We start from the raw sequence: 19136 nt of genomic DNA on the forward strand, positions 1-19136 counted from the left end.
GAGGAAGAGTTACATAATTTGTTATGTGGGATATGGGGATATTGAAGATGGGCAAGAGGAATGGAATTGCAGGCTAGCCTGCCAGAGATTAGTGTTTTTAACGCCGTGAAGATGATGAGGGGATGATAAATAAAAAAAGTGAAATCAACTTTCATGGAGATAACGTGTTTTCAAAACAGGAAATAAGAAATAGAGATGACACAGAGGGATATGAGCTGTGGGGGATGATGAGAGGAGCAAAGTATATAGAAGGGGATGAAAGGGAAGGTGATAGAGGTGGTAGTGAAAAAAATCACATTTTAATTTACACCTTGTCATTTCTAAAGCAAATCTGTCAAATCGGAAGTCAGTGTCGTTTTAATCCCGCTATTATATATAAATATATATTATTGCATATATAAAGGACATTTTAAATGCCCCTGAAAAATAGCACAACGTAATAATGATGCATTAGTCACTTTAAAGGATCCCACTTACATAAGATTTGGATTAGGAAGATTTAGATTTGGAAAAGCCTTTAATGGTCAGGTGGGTTTACATTTGGATAGGGTTAAACAGACTCATTGTTAGAGATAAGGGGGCTTAAATTTAGGAGGAGTTTAGGGTAGGAGGGTTACCTGCATTCCAGGTACTGTAGCAATGTGCCAGTCAAGCAAATTGTAATTTTCTGAAAGAGATACTATAGTGTTAGGAAACAAAGTTGTATTCCTCATACTATAGTGCACTCCTGTCCTTAGCTCCCCATCTGCATGTAAACGGTTAAAAATCCTTTATTTACTCAACCAATTCCAGTGGCAATGTGCCTTGGCGCTGGATCTGCCCTCCGCTGATGTCATCTGACGGGGAGCTAATGTGCATGCGCTGTGAGCAACACAAGTGCATTAGGACCTCCACGGAGAAAAAACATTGCTTCAATGCTTTACTATGGGGATTTTACGGACGCTGGATGTCCTCATGCAGAGTGTGAGGACGCCCAGCATAATTTAGGTGTGTTTGGGGTTTGTTAACATCCAGGAAGTACCTCTAGTGGGTGTCTAATTGACAGCCACTAGAGGAAGTCTTAGTCATGCAAGGCAATAATTGCAGTTTCTCTAAAACTGCCATGATTTACATTGCAGGACTAAGAGGGACAGTGACACTGCACCCAGACCACTTCAATGAACTGAAGTGATCTGGGTCACTATAGTGTCTCTTTACGTTTTGCAACTGGTTTTGCATTCTCCTTTGAAGACAATGTTTCAGAATCATAACATTTATGTCCAGGACTGTTCTGAATGGGGAATAGTTTCTGTTAATAGCTACAATGATTATGAGGAAAATTTAGTACAGCTCAATACGAGTGCAGCATAAATAACCACAAACTACTTCCAATATGCTTAGTATACACCTTAGTATACACGTGCTCACACTGTCAGAGAATGTGTGGCTCCAGACTAACAGGATTATGGAAAACAATCCAAGTCATATTGAGCGATCACCAATGTCACATTTTTTTATATAGAATTTCCTTCCTAAATTTTCACTCTTGTGAAGCAACCTTCTGAAACGGCACAGCTGGCTTGTTTTAATCAATGCAACCTTGGTTTCCTGTCCTTTTAGTACCTGTGCTATGTTTCTCCCATTTCTTAGAAATGCTTTTGAACTTTTTATGAGTAGCATTGGCTGAAAAGTCAAATTTTAATGTCATAGGAACTTTCCACCCAGCGCCATCAACCCACAATATACATTCCTTTTATATAATTCCAAAAAGAAACTACTTTAAAAAAAAGTCTACAAATGATGTACCATTGCCTACATTGAAGTCATAGTAAGAGCAGTATGTTAAAAAACAAGTGTGAGCGCTCCAAATACAAATATCACCACCACTTAAAACTGTATTCCAGGATGGCAACTACTGGACAAAACTGATAAGTATCTGATTGATCATCGAAGGATCATTAAAACTGATATAGTATAACAATGGAATCAATCAGATGTGGAATACACAGTACAAAATGTATTTACATATAGAAGTAATAAAATAAACTAATATTGATACAATAAAAATGAAATAAATGTATCACACAAACAGCAATAATGTTATCCAGTACCAAGTCTCAAAGCACAGTGTGGGGCCCCCTACACCGATGAAATGGTAGTATCTGGAACTGAAAAGTGTGCACATGAAAATTAGGAAAGAAAATGTAAAATAAAAACAACCATATCCAAACACATCCACTAATCCTGGGGGAGGGAGCTCTTAAACAGGCCAAACGACCAGGGGTAGGCTAAGGGTGTTGCTATGAAGAGTATCCCCGAGCTAAACAACTCTAAGGGTAAGCCAAAGCAACTTACCCTGTCCGCCCGACCCTGGTGTGAGGTTAGAGGAGCACGTCCACTCCTCACCACGAGATAGGGAGTGTGTATCGTTTCACCATAGTAGTTTGTTTACTAATAGGTGAATTATTATTTTGTAACGCAATTAAATCGGTTTATTTACAAAGGTGCAGACATGTGGAAAAGAGTTTACCTGCTGCAAATACACTATGATGTTAGGAATATTCTGTATATGTTCTAGTCCAGTGATATGCAACCTTTGGCACTGCAGGTTTTGTGGTCTACATCCCCCATAATGCTCTTACACCCATAATGCTGGCAAAGCATCATGGGAGGTGTAGTCCAAAACATCTGGTTGCCTATGCCGGTTCTAGTCCCTAGTTATATTCACCTGCCTAGCTTAAGTTGAAAAAAATGAAAGAAAAAAAACAAACGTTTTTTTCTTACTGTTTGTCCAGCACTGCATCACAGTCCTTGCAGATTCTCCTCATCTTGTCTGCTTCTCGTCCAATCAAACGACTAAATCTTATAGAGAATCACTGCAGACGAGAAGCACCATGCTCCTCCAATCAAATGCTTCTAATAATGAAGCATTGTATCCAATGCTGCTCTGTGAGCAGCATGTGATGACGTTCCATGTCCTCATGGACATCGAAAATAACATGAGTGATGGAAGCTTGGTCATTGCAGCAAGGGCGACTCTAGTGGCTGTCAGGGCAAAAGCCACTAGACGAGAGTTTAACCGTTCTAAGTAAATATTGCAGTTTCTATTGAGACTAAGTGCTCTGGGTGCCTTTAGTGAGCCTTTATACGTATACCTGAACCTCACATTATCAAAGTTATTCTATCTCTTTATTATTGTCAATTCTTTATAAAATAATACTGTAGAACTATATTGTAGTTAAACCATAGAAACGTGCACAGAATTAATCTTCTGCCTGCAATAGGAAAAGTGAATTAGTTTGTTTCAAAGTTACACCATTCTAAAGTGGTTCAGGAGAAAAAAAATATGTTGATCCCCGGGGTGCTCGTTTTTCAAGTGTAATATGTGAGATCGTGGGTTTCTCTGTAAGTCCTAGACAGACAGAGTGGAAGAATCAATGAGGCTGTAGGAGTAGCACGATTTGACTTATTGATTGAAAGGTCCGGCTATTGTTTTGGCTACTTTGAATTCTCACTTTACTGAATAGCCCACATAGTTTCAGGGAATGTTTAAAAATACGTTACCAGAAGATCTAATGGAAGACAGTAGATTATTATTAGGGAATGCAATGAGTAACAGGGTATGTGTGATTTAAAGTCAAGGCAACAGGTAACCTTCTTTTAAATGATGCACAGTTGTGTAGGAGTAGGACCACTAAAAGAACAATGAAATTTGTATGGTGCTTGGATTGTTCCTCTTAGAATTTTAGGGCCGGTACCCAAGAATAAAAATGACTGGTGGCTTATTGAGACCCATGCATTTTGACGTCTTTAAGGGTTATTCAACTAACTGAAAATTCAAAGTAAATTTCAGACAGCTATGCTTTTAGACCAGCGAAAATGGTCTTAAATTTGAAATTCAATTTAAATGAACTTTTAATTCTCCATTTAGTGAATAGCCTGTGTAGTTCACAGTAAAGAATGAAGAGATTTGCTGAAGGAGAGGAGTTAATGCACAATTTGGCCTATGAGGAACACACAAGTATTTATTTGGTTTTAACAAAGCTGTTTTTTTTAGTTTAGGAATGCAGTGTTATCTTGCAGTGAGGATAAGTTGACTTGTCCTGATACTCCCTTCTCTGAGTGTTTGTTTGACTTGTCTCTGCTGGACTCCCAGCTCCATGGATAAACAATAACCATACACTGAACATGCTAAGGGAGGGGCCCTGAGAATGTTGCACAAACACATATTTGTAGTACACTGAGCTTCTTATTTTGTGTATTCCTTATGTATATTTATTAGTGGTCTAGATAGATTGAAGACTTTTCTGAAAGCATGTTTGTTTACATTTTAAGGCACTATCTGGAGTGCGCTTTTGGCTACTTTCTCTGGTGAATGCTAAATATTATGATTTCAAATATTTCTTGTGCTTGCTGAAAACTGATACAGTTTAACCCATTGACTGGCAAATGTTACTTATTTTCATATAAATATATATCAAATCCCTTACTGATTCCTCTCAGTTCATTGTAGTTTACTATATCCTACTCCCATAATCCCCTGCTCTAGACCAGTGTTACTGTACAGTTTCCACCCCCTCATCCAATTTCTCCTGTCAGATTAATTTTAACACTTGGAATATGGCCCAGCTAGGTATATATATATATATGCTATACACATTGTAACCTCTCTCACACTCACCAAACACCATGTTTTCTTCCCAAAATTGCTCAAACATGGGCATCTCCAAATGTATTTCTCCATATTAATCATACTTGTAATCTACGTGATTCACTGTTTAGTCATTGACTTATATTCCTATTTGATTTATTATATGCTATTGTAATACCCTGCAAGTACCAGCACCGACTTATATTTGTGTAAATGCTTCTTGTGACCTAGTGTATCACTGTACATTTTATCTCTAGATCGGTGGATTCCAAACCAAGCCTCCAGGTGCGCCCACCATTTCAAGATTTAGAGATTACCCAATTGTGTCCAAGGTGGTATAAAACAAAAACACCTTGACACAAATAGATAATCCCTAAATCTTGGACTGGTAGGCAGGTCTTGAGGACTGGTTTAGAAACCACTGCCCTTGGTTATGAGCTCACTTCTTCATTGTGCGTTTTATATATATGATAATTTTAGGTCTGGGTAATTTTTAAAGTAGTGTGGGTATTAGGGCATTAAGGTACTATAGGGGTTAGGTGATTCACTAGAAGTGAGTATCCAGGGTGAAATCTATTTTATAGTAAAAACAGTGTAACTGGAAAAAAGTAAGCTATGATTTAAGTTCAGCTAGAAACATAGAAACATAGAAACATAGAATGTGACGGCAGATAAGAACCATTCGGCCCATCTAGTCTGCCCAGTTTTCTAAATACTTTCATTAGTCCCTGGCCTTATCTTATAGTTAGGATAGCCTTATGCCTATCCCACGCATGCTTAAACTCCTTTACTGTGTTAACCTCTACCACTTCAGCTGGAAGGCTATTCCATGCATCCACTACCCTCTCAGTAAAGTAATACTTCCTGATATTATTTTTAAACCTTTGTACCTCTAATTTAAGACTATGTCCTCTTGTTGTGGTAGTTTTTCTTCTTTTAAATATCGTCTCCTCCTTTACTGTGTTGATTCCCTTTATGTATTTAAATGTTTCTATCATATCCCCCCTGTCTCGTCTTTCCTCCAAGCTATACATGTTAAGATCCTTTAACCTTTCCTGGTAAGTTTTATCCTGCAATCCATGAACCAGTTTAGTAGCCCTTCTTTGAACTCTCTCTAAGGTATCAATATCCTTTTGAAGATAGGGTCTCCAGTACTGTGTACAGTACTCCAAGTGAGGTCTCACCAGTGTTCTGTACAATGGCATGAGCACTTCCCTCTTTCTACTGCTAATACCTCTCCCTATACAACCAAGCATTCTGCTAGCATTTCCTGCTGCTCTATTACATTGTCTGCCTACCTTTAAGTCATCAGAAATAATCACCCCTAAATCCCTTTCCTCAGATGTTGAGGTTAGGACTCTATCAAATATTCTGTACTCTGCCCTTGGGTTTTTACGTCCAAGATGCATTATCTTGCACTTATCCACATTAAATGTCAGTTGCCACAACTCTGACCATTTTTCTAGTTTACCTAAATCATTTTCCATTTGGCTTATCCCTCCTGGAACATCAACCCTGTTACATATCTTAGTATCATCCGCAAAAAGACACACCTTTGAAATGAATTTGGAATTCACTTTAATATTTTTTATTTTAGTAAAAACACTTGTTAGTATTTACATAATAGGCAAATCTTCTAATATTTATATATAGTCAGCAATCTAAAGGTTTCTCAAGTTTATACAAGGGGTGCCCAAAAGGTAGATCCCCCAGATGTTGCAGAACTACAACTCCCATGATGCTGTGCATGTCTTTAGAAGAAAAGCATAATGTAAGCTGTAGTTTTAAAACATCTGGGGACCTTTTTTTTGGGCACCCCTGCTCTAAACGTTAAACCTGGGTTGGCTAACAAGTAGCTCTCCACCTCCCCCCAAATGCCCAGGGCAAATATCTTGTTAGCCTGGCGGCACTGGCGAGGGACACTTTCCCCTGAGCTCTCTGCTCAGCTCCCTTGCGCACCGCAGAGTGATGCTGGGAGCCGGAATATGACATCATATTACGGCTCCCGGCATCAATCTGCGGCACGCGAGGAAGCTGAGCAGAGAGCTCACTAATCAATGCTCCCTCGCCAGCGCCGCCCGCCCAGCAGCCCCACTGGACCCCAGGGTTGAATTTAAAAAAAAAAGGTTTTGTCATGCCTAGGGCAGCACAAAACCAGGATACACCACTGCTGGAGATACTTAATAAACTCTGGACAAGAATGCAACTGTCAAGATCATTGGAAGCTACACTGGGTAAAATTCGATTATGTTGCTTCCGATATAGTTTGTAAACTGACCGAACATTGAAAAAGAACCGTATTTTGTTATAAATATTTGGATGCAGAAAAAGAAAGACAAGAATGAATTGGCCGGACACCATTGGCTTTTTCACTGGTTGGTCCATTGCAATTGTGGACATCCATAAGCAACTTGTTTACACCCTGTGCATATTCTAAAAAGATGTAGGGAGGTTAGATTACCCATGCAAGCATAGAATGAATTACTATGAAGCTCTAGTTGCTATTGAGCTAATGTTCCAATGATCCATTGAGTGCAGCTCATGGACTATGTATTTTACCATCAGCTGGAGAGTCATAAATCAAATACATTTTGCCTGACCTTGGTTTACTTTTTCATATTTGCTCTTGTAGGGATAATCTAATAGCAGCCCTTTAAGGGAGTTGCTTATTTCAGCATTACATGACACATTGGTACAACAGCTTCATTTAAAAGCACATTCTAAAATGCAGGAACAAATGAAGGTTGCCTGAGAAACTTGGGTTGAAGAAAGATCTCGAGGATAATCCGCCAATAGTTCTTGGTGTGCAGTGTCCTGGGGGTGCAGTGGTAGTGGTGAGTTATACTTACCTGATGCTGTCCCCTGTGGGTGATGCCATCTTGGCCACCATCATCTTGGCTATCATCAGACACACTGATGTCTATGTAGATCCTGTTAGTCTCTCCATAGATATTATCTCGCCATGAGCAAGATATTGCTTTATACCCACAGACATTGCTAGTTATGGCTTTGGAATGTAACAAAACTTGATGATGGTTGCTACACCTTGTGTCAAGTCTTGACAACTTCAGAAGTTACCTTACGATAAAGTAGTCCCTATTTTGTCTTATGATATTTATTGGCTGTATTGGATTTCATTGAAATTTGAACACAACCTTATTGAACATTTCACAAAGATTTTATTTTCATGAAATGCTCATTTTTTAGAAAAAACATTTTGACAGAGATGCTTTAAGAATAGATCCTGTCTCCCATAATGTTTAGTCAATCTCAAAGTAATTGTTGAATGCAGCTGATAGGGCTAGGCAGTTTGCTTAACCTGAAATTGCTGTTAGTGAAGAAACATCTGCTGCGGAAATTCAAGTGTGAATTATGAAATCAAATTGTTTTTAAAGTGAAATCTCTGGTGCTTTTACTGACCAATGAATGAACTGTTGTGAAATCAAAATGTATTCAGTGAATTTCTAATGCTAGGCCAAAATAGTTCAATTGGGGAACTCATCTATGTTTTTCTTATTTTAGCTACATTTGCCTAAAATTTGAATTCTGAGCAATTCACACTCTAATGCATTTTCCTGTTGCAGTTTTTTTGACAACCTAGATAAAGTTTTGATGTCTTTGGTTATTGAGGTATGATTTCTGTAGAATAGCTCAGGATGGGATGGTGTTCAAAGAGTTAAGCACACAGCACTCCCACTCGCCTGCATGCAGTGTTAGCATCATTCTGTAAAGGAATCATAACACTTGAATATGGAAATGGGTCAGGAAATTCAAAAATCGTGTCCTGCAAAATCTCTCTCTCTTTTTTTTTTTTTTTTTTTAAGAGAGATATTTAAAGAACAAAGAAACTAATCTGAGGTTAAAACTCTCCCAAGTCTTTTATTGAGAGACTATTTCACAAAGTGCCCTAATTACTGTACACATTAATGTCCTCTAATTAAAGACCTGGGGACTGTGCCAAAATACCTGCCATGTATCACGTTAACTAGTTGATGTTCGTTTTTCTTTTCTGCTTATAATACCTGGAATCAGTTGATGAGAATCATATTCATTTTTGGGGGTATTACTGTCCCTTTAAGGTTTGGATTATCACTGTTGATTGGCTGTGGTTTTCTTCATTTGTGGATGAGTGATGAGGGTGGATTTCCCCAGGGGAAGGGTGGGAGAATCGAGCATTCAATCCGAGTTGCCTTATAAAACATTCCTGCTGCATAAACCTTCCATAAACACTTTGCCGGCAAACCTCCTGCTTCTTCAAATGCAAAGCTCGTCCCCGGATCCGATCCGCTCTTTATTCATAGAACCTCCAGTGGGCTTGGGCACCTGCGTTTAGTTTGTTGGATAGTGTTATAACCAGTTCATCTGCAGCATCATTCATTTGTGTGCTCTCTGTGCATTTCTGGAAATGAAGTGGCTTGGGACAAACTCGTCTAAGGAAAGCAGATCTTAGCTTTGCTGGCCGCTCACTTCCCTGTTCTGGCATGTGTTGTTTAACTCCGAGTTTGACTGAATTCCCTCCTGCTTTTTCTACACAGATGGATCCTGTGCGAAAGGCCGTGGTCAGCCCTAATTTCGGAGTCCCCTTTATCAGGACCAAGAGGCCAGTGATATCCTGCAATGTGTGTCAGATCCGATTTAATTCAGAGGTAAGTGCTTGTACCTACAGTGTACTTGATATCAGCCAATACGTTTAGACCAGTGACAGTTAACCTCTGGTATTGCAGCTGTTGTGGTCAATAATTCCCAGAAACCTCAGCCAGCCACTTGACAAAAGATTATACATCATTGATACAATTGTCAAAAGTTAGCCAGCAGAAGTTTTTAACTGATATATTACACACATGATTCCAGTATTTATTAGTTGCAATATTTAGTATAGTATTAAATTAAAAAAATATCTTTGCTGTAATATTAAAATAGTTGCAATTAGAAATGTATACGTATCTGAAAAATTATGCACGTATAGTGATACTTTGCAAAATTGTGTCGTTTTCCTAACATAACTGTCTGTGTTCTAAGAAAAGAAAAATAACCTAGAAGTAGTATCATTACAATTATACATCAAAGGTATTTTTGTGCACAAAATAGATGTTTAGCATGAGAACTCGATATGTGTTATCTTGTAGTCAGTATGGATTGTAAGCTCACGGGCTATCTAGCTAAGTACTTTGTATGAAAGAGTTTGACAGGCTAAGTATCTCTCCTGGGCAAAGTTCTCTTTGCCATTTGTATTGGTTTGTGAATGTTGTACTGTCTTTTATATATATTGGCTCTGTATATATATACTAGTACTAATAGTTTATTTTTTATTTTTGAATAGTAAAAATAATGGAGAAATAACTAGTGTACTTCTGAAATCCAAGCGTGTAATAAAATTCTCAAAACCTTAATGATCTTTACCTTTAAAGTATACTCAATGTGTATTATCATGTATGTGTTCCAACTTCTAAATGTGCATTGCAACATTATGCCAGAGCATATTTTGCTCCCCTGTAAGTTGAGTGTATGTAGGGTGTGTATGTATGTGTATATCGTCTGTCGGTGTGTGAAGACGAAAGTGCTCATGTATGGAGGTGTGATGGTGTGAAGGCAGGGATTTACATGTATCAAATATTAGTGTTTTGATGCAGGATTGTATTTGTGTGAATTGAGATGCATATTTATGTAGAGTGTCGCTGTGTGTGAATATATTAGTGTTTTTGTTTGTGTGGAACTATTTTGGTTATCTCAGCCCCCTCTGTTGACTAATCTACTAAATGTATGTTTGTAGACGACTGTGTGTATGTTCATGTATGTTTGTGTATGTTTTATATATATATATATATATATATATATATATGGGACTGTGTGTCTGTCATCTGTGTGCATGGCTGTGTCTTTGAATGTGACTGTGTTTCTAAGTATGTATGTGTGTGTGACTGTGTCCTATCTATTTTTGTAATAGTATGTACATGTGGATACATATGGATGATAGTCTTGATAGGTGGCTAGGTATATATGTATTTATGTGAGGACAGTTAAGTATATGGGGAGGGGCTCATGAATGGTCAATGGAAACCACTAATCCAAATAACTTGAGTGTGTGCCAGTATCTGTAAAGGGAGGGATTAAATAAATAAAAAGAGTGAGAGTTCACACAGTGGCTATAGTTACCAAATTGAATTGTGCATTCAAAATATATATAGGAACAAGTATCTCCTAAAATGCAAACACGAGGGAACACATCATAGTGTAGTATTCTAAGTGATTATTATTATTATTATTATTGCGATTTATATAGCGCCAACAAATTCCTTAGCGCTTTACAATATTATTAAAGGGGGTACTTGACTATAAATAGGACAATTACAAGAAAACTTACAAGAAACTAAGGGTTGAAGAGGGCCCTGCTCAAACAAGCTTACAGTCTATAGGAGGTAGGGTATAAAACACATTAGGACAGGAAATATCAATCAAATAAGGTGGGAGTGAAGCAGAGCTGGAGGAGAGAGTAGAGTGCTGCCCTTTAGGAGAGAGCAAGAGGCAGGTATGTGAGGTAGAGGTTAGTCTGGGAGGCCATAGGCTTTCCTAAAGAAATTCGTTTTAAGGCACTAGGGGAGAGTCTGAGTCTGAAGACTAGGGAAGAGTCTGATGGTGGTAGGCAGGCTATTCCATAGGACGGGAGCCGCCCGCGAAAAGTCCTGCAAGCCGAGTTGGCTGTACGGGTATGAGCAGTGGACAGAAGAAGGTCACAGGCATAGCGGAGGGACCGAGAAGGGGCATACCTATGTATCTGTGAGGAGATATAAGAGGGGCTAAGATTATTCAGTGCTTTATAGGTATGGGTTAGCACTTTGAATTGACTCCTATATGATACAGGAAGCCAATGTAAGGACTGACAGAGGGGTGAGGTGTGAGAGGACCAACTAGAGAGGAAAATCAGTCTGGTGGCAGCATTCATTACAGACCGTAGCGGGGCAATACAGCTATTGGGAAGACCAATAAGGTGAGAGTTACAATAGTCCATGCGAGAGGTTACTAGAGCGGGCGATGTTTTTTGATGTGGAATTGGCATGATTTGACAACAGACCGGATGTGAAGCTCAAAGGTGAGGCCAGAATCAAAAGTAACCCCAAGACAACGTGCTTGTAAGGATGGGCTGATATGGGTACCACCAATCTGAAGGGAGAGCGAGAGAGGAGGATTAATATTGGGAGGAAAGAACCACCACCAGGGGCTTTAGTCCTAGATCCTCCATTAACCAGTGCCCAGTTCTCATCATTCTATTTGACACTTATCATGAAGCCACTATGAAAATAAAATTCTACTAGACTTCCCTTCCCTGATAACTAGACCCAGATTTATTTTCAGGGTTGGCAAAATGGCAACATAGATTTTGAGCCTTGTGAGTCATTTTTTGCAAGCCCTCTCCTCAAGTTTACCATCCAAAGGGTGGTAGCAATTGTCAATACTTTTGTATGTTGTTGGTTAACGTGAAAGCTTGTCCTTTTATCTTTTTTAAAAACACGTGAAGGTTCACCATTGCTCTGCATCTAATGTGATATCCAATATTCTACACACATACACAGCACTCTGTTTATTTGGGTCACATTATAATATTTTACTCCAATGACAGCAAGGTTTGCAATATAGCATCTAGTATTCATTTTCTATAGATATCCTCAGAAGGTTAGCTATGGAAAAGGTAAGCACTGGTATACCGCAGGGGTGGTCACCCTTCGTCACTCCAGATGTTGTGGACTACATCTCCCATAATGCTCTTACAGTCATAATGCTGACAAAGCATTAGGGGATATGTGGTCCACAACTTCTAGAGTTGCCTAGTTACATAACTTACATAAGGGCAGAAAAGGCTAGTGACATGCGTTTCGACTTGTTTGTTTGCAAGGGATTAATCACAGCTATTATCCATAGTGATCAGAAAGCGCAATAGAAATTAATTGCGAACGACCTATATCTCTGTCTGATTGCTTCACGTCTAATCAGTCTCTGCTAGCTTTAGTTAACTGTCCTGCATTTGGAACAGCTGTCTGAACAGCTGGGTCTCTTCAAATGATATCTCAGCTCCCAGCACCCAGCTGAGGGAGGGAATGGGAGGGTTGTAAAGTGGGCGGTGGAAACCCCTGGGAGAGCTTTTGTATTTATTTCCCATCCACAGCTGCAAATTCTGAGGACAAAAAATTCAGAGAGGACCAGAGTAATATTTACGCTCGCCAGTAAGGATGTTGAGCAGTGCGCAGCTGGTCTCTTATTAAATCAGCTATAATATATTGTATGGTTACATTTCCTTAATACTGCTGTCTTACACTTTCAAATAAAAACACACATTTTAAGTATTCCTGGTTGAACCTTCTTAAGCTTTTCAAAGCATCAGTACAGAATATTTACATAAAGGGACCATCCAACTTGTAAAAAAAAAGACTTTTATTAAGATAATAAAGCCAATTTCTGTTAAACAAATAAACAAATGTCAGTTTCTTGAAACTTTCCTTCAGGTCCAGTCCTCCCCTTCCGGCGAAAAATACATTAACTTCAGAAACAAAAATGCAGGGGAGGCTAAGACTCCCAGGCAATCCTGTTGCTACCATAGACATGAAAGGGACATGTGCGTACATAAGATGGTCCATATACTAGGGATTCACCAATATAATTTTTCCATAGCCGATGCAGGTTATCGGTTGCCTTTCTAGCCGATTGCATATAACTGGTTCCGATATTTGAAAAAGAAACATAGTTTTAAACAAATCTGGTTGTAACAGAACATGCTGACAGCAATCACACTCACATCCCTCTCAGATATCCAGTACATACCGGGATCAGTGAGATACCAGCATGTACAGTGCTGCTACTGATAGGAGTGTACTTGCTGGCAACAGTCAAACTCCTATCACTCTCAGTCAGCCCAGGAGATTGTTCACTGTTGCACCTCCCTGCCTTCTGTTGAGCTCCGCATGAGGGGACTCACAGAGAGGGGTGAAGGGAGGTTGAGACGTGGTCCCCATTGGCTGGCTGCTGGAGTTTCTGGATGCTGGCTGAAGACGACATGCAGCGACTGGGAGAAGTGAGTAAGTTATCGGTAATATCAGTAAATTACAAGACTAATACCAATAATCTGAAACATGCTGAATATCGGCTCTAATAGTTTGCGGAACTGATAATAGGTCTATCCCTACTATGTACCATCCTTTTTCCTTTTATGTCGATTTATGTCTAAGTTAGCGGGTGCACTGTACTTAAACCTTCCCTAGTGAATTCTCATAGAGCAAGTTGATTGAGCATTTGCATTTCCCCTGCACTTATCTTCCAGTGGTGAGATGAAGTGATGCGGGATGGAGGGCTCTGCTTATGTACTTGTGCAATCACTTAAAGGATATTAGGATTCAGGAATGAGAAAATTATTTTTCCCTGCAATAATATGTGAGACTGAAATATTCCCCCATTTTTGGTAATTCTTTTTGTATAAATATATAATTACTATGGATAAATCAATGTACCAGGTACATCATGGTCAGATTTGCATTGTTATTCTGAGTTTACTGAATCCCATTGGATGGGGAATAATAAGGTAAATAACCCCAGGTCATTAACATTTAGGCAGGATTTACACACTAGTGTTCCCTTCGAGGGTAAGGTAGCTTCTGACGGGCAAGAATAAAAATCTGTAAAAATCTGCTAAATTAAAGAGGGGGGAATTAGAAATATGGTAGATTTGCTTAAGGTCTTTAACATCTCTGTTATAAACTTTGATGTCCAACGTTTTCTCCCTTTCTAAAGCACACACATACTTTTCTGTGAGAACTAATGAAAGAAAAGAACTGTGTAATAGATACATTGTACCCCAGAGAATGCATATGGCCTCTGGAATGTTATCTAGCAAGCGAGTCCACATTTTTTTCATGTGATGTGTAGTAAATCCATTATTCATCGTAAAACATCTTTTGTTATCTGCCAGTAGTCATGAGGCAGTATATTATTGCAAGTATATATCACGCTTATAGGACTGCTGGGTCCCGTGCTTCAGGTCATATTCATCAGAGCTAAGTTGGCATAATTCTGGGGCACAGGAGTACCTAAATACCATGAAACCAATAGAATGTCTGTGAACATTTACCAGTGTGCCCCCGAATCGCCCATAGATTACCTTGATAAATGTATCTTTCTGTGTTTAATAAAAGGCACTAGTCTAATCCCAGATATATTTAGAAAAATGTCAGTCGTTCTAAATTAAGGCTTAACAAAAGAACTGAAGAACAGTCTACATATGGCTAGCATCTTACACATCCCAAGCCTGCGGCCCATTTTAAGAAGCCCATTGCTCCTAGTTTCCCAAATAACAGATCTCCAGCTCTTAGCAGGTAAAAACGCGATTCTCTAGCACCCCACAACACAGAGAGTGGCTAGCTGAGGTTTATAAGATATATAGTTCATCGAAAGTCGGAGAGTCAGTATCTGAAAACACCTGTTAATAATTTTTTACATGAAGGCCTAGATGTATTATGGTTCTCAAGGTCTTGGAAGAAACATTAAGTCATATTTTCCATCAAACCCTAAAGTGCTAAATGCCAAATACTCTTTTTCCATAGGTCAAATGCTCTTTATTAGTGGAGCACTGTATGAGTTCATTTAATGATATGCTCACCCTGTGTGTCAGTTGTCCACAGACGTTGGACATCAGAACACCAGCCAAGGACGGGGTGGCGGGGAACATTACTGTTAGGTCCTACCAAATTTGGGACAGATAGGCTGTATCGTTTATATATATATCACAACAAGAGAGGAAATGGATCTACTAAGAAAAATTCTAAGTCTGTAACAAAACAGGCAGTCTGTGGTCCTCCAGTTGGTACTGAGCTACAAGTTCATGTTCGTCAGGCAACTCGTCCATTTTGTTTGGTTCAGTCTATATCTTCTATTCAGGGTTTTCTATCCTGACCAATTAATTTAATTTAGAAAGTTCCAAGCTGTTCTCATACGTATTAGATATAATTATACTGTTGCCGCTGTGCTGCATTCCATTCTGTGTCGAGCTGCCCTGTTTTATACAATGAAATGCAGTGGTGGAGGTGTTTAATGAAGATACATTTCGCTCAGAACATTTAAAAGACCATTTCCTGTACATAATCGTGTAATATTCTATGCAAATGTACTTGGTTCCTTCAGCAATTTTTTTTTTTTTTTTACTGACATAGAGGCCTTAAAAGCATTCCTCCGGGTCTGTAAACCAGAATACTTTCTGATAAAGAATTCCTCCACATCTGTTCTTTCCTAGAACCTCTTGCAATCGTTATTGAATTGAATGGTATTGTCATAGTGACAGAGGTCATTGAACACACAAATTGCAAACACTCATAGTATTCCTAGTGAAGAGATTTCTCTAAATGTCACATATTGGTGGAGTAGTACGTATAGTTCTTATTCAAATCCCCACAGTGACATCAAAAGTAACAGACCCTTTTTATTAGCATGCATTCATATTTGCTCTTGTTTTTAATTGTGTACTGAGGGATAAATGTTTGTATTACCTAACTCAATGTCACTCATTGTATTGACCTGGGAAATATATATATATAGTGTATATTCATTAAATTCCATTTTCTCTATTATCATTTCTATTTTTTATTTTTTTATTTCAGCAGTCCATGTACATTGAAGCTCAGACTGTACTGAATTATATGTTATACTGACTGTTCTATAGACACCACTGAAAGTGCGTTTAAACATTTTGGGTGTAGGCCAAAGCCTTTTTTTTTTTCTTCGTTGTTTTAATTTCCTGCTGGTTTCTGGGTTTGGAAGGATAAATGTAATTCACAATTATAGGCTTTAAAAGCAGCATAGGCCTTAATTTAAAACCTCACAAGAGGTATAGGCTAAAATGGGTTCCAACTTCCAGCCTGTATCTGCTAAACTCTTTCTAGCCGCAAATAATGCAAGTGGCTGATGGATATTATGTAGTGTTAGTCACGTAAGAGCTAGCAGCCTGTTTTTTGGCTCTGCTTTCTTTACACTGATTTAATTATAATTTAAAGTGGCAGTGACACTTCTCTGTGGTTGAGAGCTCCTTGTTCCATTACTCCAGTAACGCTTTTGCAGGAGAACAAAGCAAAGTAAGCAGAAAAGTTACCTAACCCCACAGCATTTCCATGTTGTGGGCAGCTTTGTCTCCCAAGCAGCCCTGAGCGTACAAAAATGCTGTACATTCTCAGTATTCCTTCAGTAGTACACTCTGCGGACATACAAGGGTTACATTAATTTACTGGCTGTCCCCAGGGCCAGTGTTAAAGGACCACTCTAGGCACCCAGACCACTTCAGCTTAATGAAGTGGTCTGGGTGCCAGGTCCCTCTAGGACCTCTGGAGAAAGAGGTAAGTTTAACCCCTTCCTCACACCAGAGCCCGGCGGGAGGGGGACCCTGAGGGTGGGGGCACACTCAGGGCACTATAGTGCCAGGAAAACGAGTATGTTTTCCTGGCACTATAGTGGTCCTTTAAACTATTTTGTGCCAAAGGCAAGACCAGCTACTTTGATTCTTGCACCCGGGGCCTACTTCCTACACAAAAAAAAATGAACAACAAAAATTGTCAACTTCAATTTTTAAAACCAGATTTGTAGGAAAAAATTAAGAGCATATAACTTGAAACTACTAAATTTCATGACACTAAAGACACTAATTTCATGACAAGATAATTTCCTCCCAGCACTACCGCAGAGGAAAAAAGAAGTAGCTTTGGGAAAAAGTGGGCGGAGGGTGACTTGTTACAGTGTTTTTTGTTTTTTTTTGTAGCTTTTTTTTATTAATAAAAACTTATTTCCATAACATCCTCACCTTGGGATACACAGACACTATCACATGCTAAAAACTCATAATATTTTGCAGGTGGCAGTACACATTTAAGGGAACACTATGTGATCATAAACATGTATTCCTGACCTTATACTGTTAAACACAACAACAATCTAACCCCCTGCCCTCTCCTTTTCTACTCTTAAATACAGTAAAAACTAACCTTTATTCCAGTGCGGGTCAAGTCCGCCTGTGATCCGCCTCCTTGGCTGACATCATCAGAATTTGGGAGCTCAACCAATCCAATGCTTTTATATAGGGGAAATATTTGATTGGCTGAGATCATCAATTCGAATTATCTCAATCTTTACTCTGCTTGTGTTGCTAATAACATTGCATCTTGGGAGCAGTGCGTTACAGTTTAAGGGGAAGCAGGTCCAGGGGCATAACTATAATTTCAGGGCCCCGGTGCAAGAATCAAAGAAAGGCCTCCCTTGTGCTCTCACTGGTACGCGTACACTGACATACACTCACTGACAGTAACACAGTCATTGGCACACACGCTTTCACTGACAGAATACATAGCAACACTTCTTCCATTTGAATTGTGTATTAATTTCCCCTTGCTATATGATAAAGTGGTATATACCCATACTGGGTAGATTATTGTGATGAGTACACCATAACGCACCAAAGCAGCAATTCATCATTTTCATTAACTGGTAAAAATTGCCAGATAGCATTTAAAAGGAAAAATTTACTTAGAGGTGAAAAGTTTGCCATTTCAAGATGTCATCAATGAAAAATCTTACATTTCCCAATGGAGCCTACATTTGTATCAGTAAACCATAGCTTTATCTACCAAAGCTTCAGGATGAAAGAGGGATTTCTGTCCCAGAGATTGATTGGGTGTGATCTAAAACCAGTTTATGTAATTCTAACCTCAGCACTGCCAATGTTTCCAGACAAACCTGCGGTGTCACTGACAACTAATGGGATTCAAAACAACACAAAGTAAATTTAAAAAGAAGGTCTGATTAGAAGGTCTACAGATAGGAGTTGTGCCACACAGTTTGACCTAAATGTCTGACCATTCATGTGGGTCAAACCTGGTGACCTATGGTCCATCAATGGGATTATAGTCCAAACTCTTGCCAGATAGGACTGTGACTCTGCTTCTGTCAACAAGTGAAGGAAACCAAACAATTCAGCACTCCTATATTCAGAACTTTATTAAGACGGGCACACGAAGGAGAGCTCTGAATTCAGGAATGCTGGACCAGTTATGGTTTTTCTTTTTACTTTCGTATTTACTGGATTGCATATCCAGAGTTACATGCACCCTAGAACGCAACACCCACAATTTATACACCCATAGATTTCATAACAATATTTCTATTGGGAATATAATATCATAAGAACCGGACGAAACAACATATCGCATAGACCTTGTTGTACATTTTCATGTTGCATAGACCTTGTTGTACATTTTCTTTCTGATATGAACTTTTTAGAAAACTAAACTGAAAAACTTCCCCTCATTTGTTTCAAATGAGTGAGCCCTTGAAATCGAGCTCAAGTATCCTTCAACAGGACTTAGCCCTACGGTTATGCTATATATAATGTGTGTAAATGCTTTACTGTGCTTTCTGCTGCTATGAACCTGTAAAAACTGAATTTAAAGAGCTTTTCCCACTTGTTCCAAATGAGAGAGCACTTGGAATC

At 38.9% G+C, this 19136-nt stretch overlaps 1 protein-coding gene across 3 annotated transcripts in view; it reads left to right on the forward strand.

The window, feature by feature from the left end:
* ZNF385A (zinc finger protein 385A) overlaps positions 1-19136 on the forward strand; it is a 288914-nt gene that overhangs the window by 221551 nt on the left and 48227 nt on the right. For all 3 annotated transcript variants that reach the window (XM_063428400.1, XM_063428391.1, XM_063428381.1), the window contains one exon: positions 9166-9276. In XM_063428400.1, the coding sequence (XP_063284470.1) occupies positions 9166-9276 (111 nt within the window). The remainder of the gene's footprint in view (positions 1-9165; positions 9277-19136) is intronic.

Source organism: Pelobates fuscus, chromosome 1 (genome assembly GCF_036172605.1).
Source record: "Pelobates fuscus isolate aPelFus1 chromosome 1, aPelFus1.pri, whole genome shotgun sequence".
Lineage (NCBI taxonomy): Eukaryota > Metazoa > Chordata > Amphibia > Anura > Pelobatidae > Pelobates > Pelobates fuscus.